This window comes from Macrobrachium rosenbergii, chromosome 33 (genome assembly GCF_040412425.1).
Source record: "Macrobrachium rosenbergii isolate ZJJX-2024 chromosome 33, ASM4041242v1, whole genome shotgun sequence".
NCBI classification, from domain to species: domain Eukaryota; kingdom Metazoa; phylum Arthropoda; class Malacostraca; order Decapoda; family Palaemonidae; genus Macrobrachium; species Macrobrachium rosenbergii.
In genome coordinates this window covers 8,377,501-8,391,627 of record NC_089773.1, presented here as the reverse complement: position 1 = coordinate 8,391,627, position 14,127 = coordinate 8,377,501, and the positions used below count along the sequence as shown (strand labels likewise).

Below are 14,127 nucleotides of genomic sequence, written 5' to 3'. Positions count from 1 at the left end.
TCATATTTGGGTTTACAAGGTTTCATGTCACCTGATGTAGCCAGCAGAAGAAATGGCTTCTACAATGATACGCAGCAGATAGTAGGGATCAGTAGATGCCTACTTTGCAATTAAATTTTCCAGCATTAGATGGGACGCAGGTGGAAGAAATTCAGCACAAAATCAGAAGAGAAGTCTCCACTCCAGAATGACAACAGACATCAAGCTTCCAGCAGCAAACATGCATCATTTGAGAGGTTTCCAGTCAGCAGCAGTTAAAGATGCCAGATTTAATCAGAGAAGGGAATAAAGCTGTTGATGAAAAACTTCCAATATCAGATTGAAGGCTTTCAGTACTAGATGAGTAGCAGTTGAGGATCCTTCTGAACCAAACAATCAGTGGATATGCAAGTTCCAATACCAGGTTACCAATAAAAACAGGCCGCCAGCGCCATATATGATCACAGATGAAACCTCATACCAAGAACAACAGGCTGATGAAACCTAGTACCAAGAACAACAGGCTGATGGAACCTCGTACCAAGAACAACAGGCTGATGAAACCTCGTACCAAGAACAACAGGCTGATGGAAACCTCGTACCAAGAACAACAGGCTGACGAAAAACCTCGTACCAAGAACAACAGGCTGATGAAACCTCGTACCAAGAACAACAGGCTGACGAAACCTCGTACCAAGAACAACAGGCTGATGAAACCTCGTACCAAGAACAACAGGCTGACGAAACCTCGTACCAAGAACAACAGGCTGATGAAACCTCAACAGGCTGTACCAAGACCAACAGGCTGATGAAACCTCGTACCAAGAACAACAGGCTGACGAAACCTCGTACCAGGACCAACAGGCTGACGAAACCTCGTACCAAGAACAACAGGCTGATGAAACCTCGTACCAAGAACAACAGGCTGATGAAACCTCGTACCAAGAACAACAGGCTGACGAAACCTCGTACCAAGAACAACAGGCTGACGAAACCTCGTACCAAGAACAACAGGCTGATGAAACCTCGTACCAAGAACAACAGGCTGACGAAACCTCGTACCAAGAACAACAGGCTGACGAAACCTCATACCAAGAACAACAGGCTGACAAAACCTGCGTACCAAGAACAACAGGCTGACGAAACCTGGCACAAGAACAACAGGCTGACGAAACCTCGTACCAAGAACAACAGGCTGACGAAACCTCGTACCAGGAACAACAGGCTGACGAAACCTGCGTACCAGAACAACAGGCTGACGAAACCTCGTGCCAGGAACAACAGGCTGACGAAACCTCGCACCAGGACCAACAGGCTGACGAAACCTCGCACCAAGAACAACAGGCTGACGAAACCTCATACCAAGAACAACAGGCTGATGAAACCTCGTGCCAAGAACAACAGGCTGATGAAACCTGCGTACCAAGAACAACAGGCTGATGAAACCTCGAAGAACAACAGGCTGATGAAACCTGCGTACCAAGAACAACAGGCTGATGAAACCTCGTACCAAGAACAACAGGCTGAAAAAACCTCGTACCAAGAACAACAGGCTGAAAAAAACCTCGCACCAAGAACAACAGGCTGATGAAAACCTCGTACCAAGAACAACAGGCTGATGAAACCTGCGTACCAAGAACAACAGGCTGATGAAACCTCGTACCAAGAACAACAGGCTGATGAAACCTCGTACCAAGAACAACAGGCTGATGAAACCTCGTGCCCAAGAACAACAGGCTGACGAAACCTCATACCAAACAACAGGCTGACGAAACCTCGTACCAAGAACAACAGGCTGATGAAACCTGCGTGCCAAGAACAACAGGCTGACGAAACCTCATACCAAGAACAACAGGCTGATGAAACCTCGTACCAAGAACAACAGGCTGATGAAACCTCATACCAAGAACAACAGGCTGACGAAAACCTGCACCAAGAACAACAGGCTGATGAAACCTCGTACCAAGAACAGGCTGAAAACCTGGCTGATACAAACAACAGGCTGATGAAACCTCGTACCAAGAACAACAGGCTGATGAAACCTCGTACCAAGAACAACAGGCTGATGAAACCTCGTACCAAGAACAACAGGCTGACGAAACCTCATACCAAGAACAGCAGGCTGACGAAACCTCGTACCAGGACCAAGAGGCTGACGAAACCTCGTACCAAGAACAACAGGCTGATGAAACCTCGTACCAAGAACAACAGGCTGACGAAACCTCGTACCAAGAACAACAGGCTGACGAAACCTCGTACCAAGAACAACAGGCTGACAAAACCTCATACCAAGAACAACAGGCTGACAAAACCTGCGTACCAAGAACAACAGGCTGATGAAACCTCGTACCAAGAACAACAGGCTGATGAAACCTCATACCAAGAACAACAGGCTGATGAAACCTCGTACCAAGAACAACAGGCTGATGAAACCTCGTACCAAGAACAACAGGCTGACAAAACCTCGTACCAGGACCAACAGGCTGATGAAACCTCGTACCAAGAACAACAGGCTGACGAAACCTCATACCAGGAACAACAGGCTGATGAAACCTGCATTACCAAGAACAACAGGCTGATGAAACCTCATACCAAGAACAACAGGCTGATGAAACCTCGTACCAAGAACAACAGGCTGATGAAACCTCGTACCAAGAACAACAGGCTGATGAAACCTCGTACCAGGAACAACAGGCTGACGAAAAACCTCATACCAAGAACAACAGGCTGATGAAACCTCGTACCAGAACCAACAGGCTGAGGCTGACCAAGAACAACAGGCTGATGAAACCTCGTACAAGAACAACAGGCTGATGAAACCTCATACCAAGAACAACAGGCTGACGAAACCTCGTACCAGGACCAACAGGCTGACGAAACCTCGCACCAAGAACAACAGGCTGATGAAACCTCATACCAAGAACAACAGGCTGATGAAACCTCATACCAAGAACAACAGGCTGATGAAACCTCGTACCAAGAACAACAGGCTGACGAAACCTCATACCAAGAACAACAGGCTGACAAAACCTCGTACAAGAACAACAGGCTGATGAAACCTCGTACCAAGAACAACAGGCTGATGAAAACCTCGTACCAAGAACAACAGGCTGATGAAACCTCGTACCAAGAACAACAGGCTGATGAAACCTCGTACAAGAACAACAGGCTGACAAAACCTCGTACCAGGACCAACAGGCTGATGAAAACCTCGTACCAAGAACAACAGGCTGACGAAACCTCATTACCAGGAACAACAGGCTGACGAAACTCGTACCAAGAACAACAGGCTGACGAAACCTCGTTGACAGGACCAACAGGCTGATGAAACCTCATACCAAGAACAACAGGCTGACGAAACCTCATACCAAGAACAACAGGCTGATGAAACCTCATACCAGAACCAACAGGCTGACGAAACCTCGTACCAAGAACAACAGGCTGACGAAACCTCATACCAAGAACAACAGGCTGACGAAACCTCGTACCAGGACCAACAGGCTGACGAAACCTCGTACCAAGAACAACAGGCTGATGAAACCTCGTACCAAGAACAACAGGCTGATGAAACCTCGTACCAAGAACAACAGGCTGATGAAACCTCGTACCAAGAACAACAGGCTGACAAAACCTCGTACCAAGAACAACAGGCTGATGAAACCTCGTACCAAGAACAACAGGCTGATGAAACCTCGTACCAAGAACAACAGGCTGACGAAACCTCGTACCAGGACCAACAGGCTGACGAAACCTCGTACCAAGAACAACAGGCTGATGAAACCTCGTACCAGGACCAACAGGCTGATGAAACCTCGTACCAAGAACAACAGGCTGATGAAACCTGCACGAACAACAGGCTGACAAAACCTCGTACCAAGAACAACAGGCTGATGAAACCTCGTACCAAGAACAACAGGCTGATGAAACCTCACTACAAGAACAACAGGCTGACAAAACCTCATACCAAGAACAACAGGCTGATGAAACCTCATACCAAGAACAACAGGCTGACGAAACCTCGTACCAAGAACAACAGGCTGACAAAACCTCGTACCAGGACCAACAGGCTGACGAAACCTCGTACCAAGAACAACAGGCTGATGAAACCTCATACCAAGAACAACAGGCTGCCAGTACTATACATGACCACAAATGAAACCTTTATAGCATAAATAAGCAGTTAATGTAATTGCAGAGGAAAGGTTACCAAGTCCAAAAATGTGACTGCAGATGAAAATATTTTGCAGTAGATGGGCAGCAGAAAGAGCAACCAGCAGAAGTTAAGGGAGTCTCCATAACCCAACAACCAGCAGCTGAGAAGAAGCCTTCGACAAATTCAGTAGCAGACGAGTGGTTGGCCAAGAGACACAGCAGTTATTTTGAAAAAGGTCTTCCAGTTTCCATTCAGCAGCTGGAACTCACAGTAAAAGCAGCAACTGGCATTTTCACAGCAGACAGTGTAGCTCTACAATGATTCAAGGGCTGGAACCTGTAAAAAGTATTTGCTAATCACTTAAAAGGAAAAGAAATATGTGTAACATTTTCTTCAACAAACAAGATAATTAAGAAACAGTGAGGGAATAGTAATAATAAATGTATTCTTGACCAAATATGCTGTAGTAGTAAATTTTACTGTGCCCTGACTGCACATAAATTCTGTCACAGTCTCAAGTGAGAATATTAAGACCTACCAATTTAGATATATTTCAAATATTTCAATAGACCTTTGAAACCCCTACAAGACTAGCAGTTACAATGACAAGACTAGTTTTCTTTTTGCATATTTTTATAAAGTATTAAAAAAGTAAAAATTTCTGTTTTAAATTACAAAAGCAATTGAGAGCATTACTTCCACCAGGGCCAGCAAGTGTATTAAGGTTTAGAAGAAATTCTAGTAGTATTGGTAGCAGACCCTAATTCTACACACATTGTGATGAGCAAAAAAAAAAAAATTAGGAGGTGACAGTCTTGAAATTTGGCCCCCTCTAAAGACACAAAATAGGATTTCTGGTAGCTTTGAAAGGCAGTTGAATAGAACTTTTAATTACGGTTGTGAAGGATGAAACCGACTTTGTTTACAATCTTGAATGATAAGAAAAATGGGCCAGGGTATTATCAATATCATATAAAGAATTGTGACTTCATTGGACAGTTGAGATCATCTTGGATTGGTCAAACAGTTATAAATCCTTACCAAACTGGGTCATTAATTCTCCAAAACCACTTTTGTATGGAGGTGCAGGTTTTACCCCAAATATTTATCTGAGCCAACATCCTCTTCAAGAAAGTATTCATGCTTTCTTGTTTTACAAAACTACATAACGGTTACTGGATAAGGACTAAGCTATGTTTTGAAAAACTGCGTTTGTTTACAGGTTAGTGAAGGAAAGCTACGTTTTGCAATACTGTCCGCTACATTTGCAGTACTGTATTGTGTTTAGCTGTTAAGGACTAAGCTGTTTGGCAAAACTGCATTACGTTTACTGGTTAAGGACTAAGCTGTGTTTTGCTAAACTACATTACTGTATTTTTACTCTACTAGTTGAGGATTAAAATGAACCATGCTTTACCCCTCCATAAAATTTCCCCACTTCATGACGCTGAAAAATACTGTACTGTAAACGCTTTCGTTTTTCCCATTGCAATATTTCTCCTTCCTAACGTGACTCACAACTTCTCTTCCAGACCAACACGTATGGAGAACTCTGCTGCCCGATCTGTGGGAAGGCGAGCAGCCGCAGAGACAACCTGGAACGTCACATCAGGAGTCACCTCGGCGACAAGCCGTTCCAGTGTCCGTTCTGCAACTTCCGCTCGCAGCTCAAGTGGAACATGAAGTCACACATCGAGAGGAGACATCAACAAAGACAGCAGCAGTCACAGCAATCGTCACAGCACGAGCAGCAACAGCATCAGCAGAACAGTCATCACCAACAGCAGCAAGGTGTCCCGCCGTGGAGGTGGAATGCATCGTTGTAGAACATAAAGGCTTCGTAAGACTTCTTCCCCCCTGCAATAATAATTTAAAAGTACTATTGATCTCGTGCGTACCTAATTAGGAAAAATAAGGCAGTAAAATTTAAGTTGTGGTAAATCAGTGCCTTTAATTAACCTCGTTATTTTCAATAATTAACCTCATTTTGAATGATTTACAAGAGAGTTTTTAGCAAATATGTTTCCTTTAATAAATTTAGGACAAAAACTTGAATAATAATATAAAGTAAACAATAAATGGGTATATTATTATTAAGAAGATGAACCCCATTCATATGGAACAAGCCTACTGGGACACTACATTGAAATTCAAGGTCCTAAAGAATATGATATTCATTTGAAGGAAGTTACAGAAGATAGTATGAAATACAGAAAGAAGACTTCAGTTATAATTAGAAATTAAAAAGATCCAAAAAATATTAATTTAAGAGAAATATTAAAGATAAGTCTTAGAGAAACGAGGATTTCAATGCATGTACACTCCATCAAATCAGTTTAAAAGATTTTTAAACAAGCAAATAAAAACAAGTCTTAAAAAAGACAAAGTTAAGCTATACACCACAAAACAGTCTGTATAAATGGAAAATATGAATTAGTTGGAATTTTAATCTAATTTTGTAAAACACAAAACCACCTTTTACTCTGAAAATTATAGATGAACATCAAGTGCTTTGTATAAAAACATAACTCAGCAGGTTTTCAATTATTTAGGTAAGATAAAAAGAGTGAATTTCCAAGAGCAAACTTAGCCAAATTGTGAGGTTGCAGAACAGAAAATTTATTTCCACATAAACTAATGTTTAGTAATGATTACTTAGACTAGAAAAAATATTCAGCTTACTGAATTTTTAAAAAAATTTATCTGCCAGATGATTCTGACAAAAATATAGAATTTGAATGATTAATTTTTAGAATAAGCATGTCCCAAACCAAGCCAGCAGCTCTTCAATAAAAACTGCAGCCTGCCTAAACCATTGTTTTAAACAACGTTTGAGGCTTTAGACTTTATTATGACTTGTTTTGCAAACACTATTGCATTCCCAAACACCAGATGACCATGTTGGACGAGAAAGCACTTAGACCAATGTGTAGACATTTGTAAAATAAATAACATTGCTATTTGATTATTCAGCCTTCGACATGAAAATACCACTTAGCCACATCAAGTTCAAGTTTAGTGTCTAACTACTGGAGTATTGGGTACCTTGGTTCCCTTTCAGTGCTGAGGGACCTCAAAGGTCCCAGCGCGTGGGCTTTGGCCTTAATTTTATATTCCCATTCTAAAAGGATTTTGGAACCGTGGGAATAGCCTGGTTGAGGATGGGTTATGTTCCTTGGCTCTACCCACCCTAAATTTTGGCAGGGAGAGTCAGCTGTGAAAATCATAAAGCTAAAAAATTTAAATGATATTTTACAGTCTACAGCCACCATAAAAGGTACAGGATATTTTCTGTAAATAGAAAATCTAATAATAATAATAATTAATAATCTAATACTTGTGAAAAGATAAGTTTCACTAAAAATATTTAGGCATCTAAAACCCAACACATTATCGAACTAATGATTTATATATTTTATAATCTGTAGATGAAACCACCATCCTAACATTAGAGATGGCAATATTATATAAAACTTCTAAAATGATGCGTTTCAATTATGTAAACAACAAGGGCCTATAGATGTTAAAAAGTCTCTAATGACAACATTGCCTGACAACAGCCCGCAAAAAAACTATGATTACAACGCATATGGTTTACGCTTTGTGATAAGGAGAATAAATTAATACAAAACCATTCAAGGGCAAACTAAGAAAAAGTTATTTGCGAAAAATGTTGCTTAGTTGAGTTCCTTGTTGGTGATAAACCGGACTATTTTAAAACAATTCAAAAATAAACTCTGAAAGATAAAAAGTAAACTATACAGAAGACATAAACCAATAGAAATCCTAAATAGGGAATCAAAGATCACAGATTGAATATAGGCCTACAAAGGCAACATAAGACAATAATTAAATCAGAAAAATAAAAGTTTTAGGAGTGACATGACACCCATAAATAAATGTACGATTTCAGTAATATCTCACTGATAAACTTGACAGACGACCAAAAGACCACCAAGAGAGAGAGAGAGAGAGAGAGAGAGAGAGAGAGAGAGAGAGAGAGGCACACCAAAAACAGAAACCAACGGCTGTTTATTATTTAGCCTTCTGACCTTTAAATCAAAACAACTATTAGGCCGAAACAGACGTTAGAAAGGGTCGGTATCCAAGAAGCCGATCAACTTTGATCAATGACGACTGAGAATGAGATTGATTGAATAACCAAAACACATTTTCATGAAGGTTCTAGTGCTTGTGTGTGTGTGTGTGTCCGCTGGTTATAAGTACCAACGAATACACTCGATAACTAAGAGACTGTCAGTGTGAGGACGCTTCATTCATATAATGCAAGTGCGATAGACCGACACACACACTCTCTCTCTCTCTCTCTCTCTCTCTCTCTCTCTCTCTCTCTCTCTCTCTCTCTCTCTCTCTCTCTCTCCCCAAGTTCGGTTGCCAAGTTTTTAAGCACTCTTTCAAGAAGTAGAGTTCCTATGACTGAGTCTAATGTCGCCAAGTCAATTGAACTATTACCGTTTGTGTTTGCAAATGAACGGCAAACAAAGAAATTAACAAACAAAGTTTAAAATATTTTAAGAACAATATGATGATAATAGTGATTACAAAAGTTAAATTAACTTCTCAGTTATGAACCTAGGCATATCAAAGCAAGGTTCAATTTTGTCACTTGGAGAAATTACGTTACTGTTATGAATGCTACGAGATAACAGATCATCTCAAATGAATTTTTAATTATACTTTTAGAGTAATAATTGCAAAAATATTACCTCAAAGAAATTTTAAATTTGCTCTTAAAATAATAATTAAATATTCATGCAAAACTCATTTCTCTGTGGAGATTATAAATATAATATATGTATATGCATATATTATATGTACATATATATATATATATATATATATATATATATATATATATATATATATATATATATATATATATATATATATATATATATATATAAGACCCATTCTATGTGAAATAAGAAAAATGAAAACGTATGGCTTAAACCACTTAAGAGAGAGAGAGAGAGAGAGAGAGAGAGAGAGAGAGAGAGAGAGAGAGAGACTTTAGTGAAAAAAACTATTAAAATTATCAGAACAAAAATGAATAAAAGCTATTATGCCATAAAAAATAACTCTTCAAGATAAATGAAAGAAACTAATTCATCTCTTTTACGAAAAAAAAAGATAAAGCAAAGGACAAAAGTGCGTCGAAGTCAGTGCCAATCACACCAACTCGGACGAGCCAAGCAAGAGGCGTTGCCATGGCAACGCGGTAAACAGTCAACAGTTGGTGACTTAGCAACGTTGCTAAAGCACACTCAAGTCTCCAGTCACCTACACCACCTCCTCCCGTTAAGACGTGTCACCTGGACAGGTAAGATTTGGATAATTTCTCGTTTTTTTAGTGAAATTTTAACACGAAATGGATCCCTAACCAAAAAATGTGTATTTTAATTTTCAGGAAGATATTTACGCCACATATTGTCCTTTAGATGAACAGCTTTTAAATAGACGTTTATTAAAAGGTGCTACGACTGGTTACCAATGCTTACGAATGTAAACAAATGGAGATTGACCTGTGACCTTTGTTCCCAATGCTTACGGAGGTAGGCACCATTAACCTTTCACCTTTGTCAGCCCAAGCTCTTAAAATTCCTCTTGTGACTTTCAACGCAACAAAATTTATTGATATTGTAAAAGGAAGTGTAACAAAGTGGTTAATAACTATACAAAATTGACTGGTTAACCTTTGACCTAAGTTTCCACTTGTGACTTTAAACGAAACAAAATTTATTGATATTGTAAAAGAAAAAGTGTGTAATTACGTGTACAGTAACTACACAAAGTCATACAACCTTATAGAGTATGATTATAGATTATAAACTATTGCTATATTACCCATGGACATTTATCCATTATCTATACTCGTCCAGTTCATGTATTGAGACACCGTGACCAAGATGATAGCGTTATGAACCTAGTATGGACGGTGACGTAGGTCCGATTCCGGCCCAGATTGTGGAAGAAAAACCGTACTGTTAAGTCTGGTGAATTAATTTATTAACTGTAACATGCACAGGGCGGTTTTTTTGTGGGGTGTAATCCTTGCAACCTCATCCCTTAATTGTACTAAAGTGAAAGGACTGACAATTGCAAGCAATAATTAACTTTTTTTTTGAGTGGGGACAAGGGGTGTAGTTCTAGCAACCTCACCCCTTAAATGTACTTATGTGAAGGAAAAAATTTACTGAAAAAAATTTTTGCAAAGAGGAAATACATTAAATCAAATAGAAAAGTAAAAATTATGGTTAGTAAAACTAGTGGGGTAGACCCACCTGCTCTGCTGCAGGCCATGTCCCCTTTTCACGATTCACACAAAACTAAAATATTCCCAGAGAAGTAACACCTTTCAGGCTACCTTTTCCCACACTTACTCGTCAAAACTGGCTTATAATCATTATACACAGTTCAGTGAGTTTGTTTCCCTCTATTGCTAGGCTTTGAAATTCGCTTCCTACTTTAGTTTTTCCTATTACTTAATAACCACCTTTGTTCCCCTGGGAATAAGGGTTTATTGTCTAATCCGTAGTTAAGACCCTTAAACCTTTCCTTTTTCCTTTCCTTTCTCTAGTTTCCTCCGGGCCTGGGCAAGAAAAGGGAACTAGGTTGCCAGTCTCGTTGCTTTCGGCTCTTAGAAAATAAACAGGAATTTTTTCTCTTTTTTTTTTTTCGAGAAAGGTAAAAATGAACATCATGTCCTTTGCTTTTCTGCACAGGCCTACAGAATACTACACAATATAAACAAGTAAAAAATGCGCCAAAGTTTCTTCGGAGCAATCCAATTTTCTGTACAGCCGCTACAGCATACAATCAAGGCCACCGAAAATAGATCTATCTTTCGGTGGTCTCGGTATAATGCTGTATGATCCACGACCCATGGAACCTTAACCACGGCCAGGTTGGTGGCCTATCTTACATCGTTGCCAGAAGCACGAGTATGGCTAAATTTAATCTTAAATAAAATAAAAACTACCGAGGAGGCTAGAGGGCTGCAATTTGGTATGTTTGGTGATTGGAGGGTGGATGATCAACATGCCAATTTGCAGCCCACTAGCCTTAGTAGTTTCTAAGATCTGAGGGCGGAAAAAAAAAGTGTGGAGAGACAGACAAGGCGGGCACAATAGTTGTCTTTTACAGAAAACTAAAAAAAAAAGGCTTATGTGATCACAAAACAGACCTTTAAATGACTACAATAACCCCCAAAGCCTTTTACAGTGCGTATGAACAGTAGCCTTGGAAAGGCCATACGAAAAAAAGGGCCTTAATATTTAAAAAAAAACATGGTCTTTGTTTATCACCAAAATCGAAGATTATGAGAACTTTGGAAGACTGAATTTCAAGTCAATGGCCCCTTTTGTGGGCTTTTTCCATATGAATAGGGTTCATCTTCTAAATAATAATAATAATAATAATAATAATAATAATAATAATAATAATAATAATAATAATAATAATAATAATAATAACAATAACAACACCATACAGAAAAGGCCTAATTAACAAATAAAAACCAAAGGCCTTTACAGAGGCTCAAGGACAAACGCTGTGTATTCAACCTTCAGCAAGAATTCAGTTCACTAATATCAGTCCACATGAATTCAAGGCTGGCAAAAGCTTCATACTTAATCATCTAAATTAAGGGCTTGCTAAATTCCTAAATAAGTGCCCCAGAGCTGTAACAATTCTCACAAATTCTGAGGACCCTGGGTACATATATTCTCAAGTTATTGCACTGGAATAAAAGATAGGATATTTCTGTCACAAATCATCAAGACTGGGTTCTTTAATAGGATAGCAATACACACAAAGTGTTGTAAATAGTAAAATCCTGGTCCATCTGTACCACAGCAATAGGAAAGGGCCCTTCTGGGCTGGCCATTTTATACGAATGAATGATAATTTAATTACAAAGAAAATATAATATGTAGATACACAAATAAGGAAGAATTAACAAAACCTCTTTTGGCCCACCAATCCTAGACTCTGGGAAGATGGATTCGCATTAATGCACAGTAGGATTAGAAATATGTATTTTTTCAGGAGCAAAGGAGTAAATTTCGATCGAACAATAGTAACATCAACAGCAGTAATCCTCACGAAATTTGGACTTCATGGAATCAGCCATTCTCAAGTTTATCGTCCAAATATAATTGCCTTCCGTTTCCTGGGTGCTTAATTTCTCACTTGACTGATTGATTGATTGAATGACTGAAATTTAGGCTACCAAGCCAAGCACTGGGGCTACTTTCGGCCATTCAGCCCTCAAGACAGGAAAAGAGATGGAGTTGGAGTGGCTGAACAGCAAAATTAAGAGCCAGAAAACAAATGAGTTGAGATACGAGGATCTAAAGGTGGAACTGGGAGAAACCCCAACAGCCACACTAAGAAGTAATTATTAGAGAAGCTGGACAGCAAAACGGAAGAAAGGAAGCGGGAATGAAGATAAAATTAAAAGGCTATAAAGTGGTTGCAGCTAGGGACCGAAGGAACGCTACAAACACCTTTTTCTAGCAACGCCTACAGTGTACCACGTAAATTTCACTGACTGCACTACCCTCCCAAGGGCAAAAGTCTGTATTACTTGTCAAGGATAACCAAGTCCTCTAGAATATTCTACCTTGCTTAATAACTAACGGACTCAATTTAACCAAACGAAAAAGACCCAGAACCTTAACCACTATTGACCCCTGAATGAATGTGAGGGAACGTATCGCCTTAACATCGAGTAAACAGTGCGATAATGACACAATTAACGTATCAATAATGAATACCCAGCGTCAGCCTGTGCCACTACTCATGCGGAGTGGTAGTAATGGTCTTACCATTACGTAGTATAACGCATTACAGTAAAATACTTCAATGTATTACAGTAATTTCAAAGAGTTGAAGAGAAAAATGTACATTCTTCGTTCATGCTAAACTGAATTCACATTTCTAGGCTTGGCTGAGCTACTAAGATTATTTTATATCTTATTTTATCTTAAAATGTTTTGAAATAAGGTAATGAAACTTTCCAAAAAGGGTTTGTTAGTTAATTAAAAAGAATTTAAGAGGTTTTCGGAGGCATAGATATCTAGGAACTGAGACGGCCTTTACAGAAACTCGAGCATTTATGATAATTTGAAGTGTTTTAAAACAATTATACATTTCTGTACACGGTTTATTCTTTTTCAATCCGAAGGTATTGATAATTTATTATTTATACGTATAGTCATCTTTTTACTTATAATTAAATAATTATTTTATGTATATTCAACTTGTACTGCCTAGCTACTTATTAGCCTTTGAGAATAATAATAATAATAATAATAATAACTCTGCAGCTTTTAAAAGCCCTTTAAATTATTCAAAATTTAAAAGGCAAAACAAAAAGAGCTAAGAACCATCGATTTGTGTAAACACGCGACCTTTAAGAACATTACTGAAGAGGTCTTGAACTAGTGGCTAAAGTCTACGGGAATAGCACTCCGCTATAATCTCTCTCCTATTTTTACTCCTAACTTTCTATTTACACTAACAATTCTCAGTTTTATAAGAAAAAATTAGTAAAGTACATTCTCTCTCTCTCTCTCTCTCTCTCTCTCTCTCTCTCTCTCTCAGCATCATTTGCAAAAATGACAATGTTTGGTACTTCCAATTATCAATACAAATTTTCCTTTCCATTATTTATGGATTAATGATAATTATCACAGTATAATCTGCCAATTCTAGCAGCAAATAATTCATTGATTATTACTGTTTAACGGAAATAAGTCAAGATAATTTACTAACGTACTGAGTAAGCTTTTAGCACAAAAAAAAAAACATGCGAAAAAGAGAAATATAGACGTTGAAACAATTGCAAAAAATATGTATGCATTAAAAATATGCCTACGTACTAATATGTGCGCTGGCATCTGTTAGTATTATTATTATTATTATTATTATTATTATTAACCTAGTGGCTAACTAAATCAGTAAATAAATAA

General features: G+C 38.6%; 1 protein-coding gene across 3 annotated transcripts in view; it reads left to right on the top strand.

Moving 5' to 3' along the window:
- The window catches only part of LOC136855885 (protein bric-a-brac 2-like), a 32,628-nt gene extending 26,555 nt beyond the window's left edge, over positions 1-6,073 (top strand). For all 3 annotated transcript variants that reach the window (XM_067133299.1, XM_067133300.1, XM_067133301.1), the window contains exon 7: positions 5,665-6,073. In XM_067133299.1, the coding sequence (XP_066989400.1) occupies positions 5,665-5,958 (294 nt within the window). In that variant the 3' untranslated portion in view covers positions 5,959-6,073. The remainder of the gene's footprint in view (positions 1-5,664) is intronic.
- Positions 6,074-14,127: the final 8,054 nt, after the last annotated feature.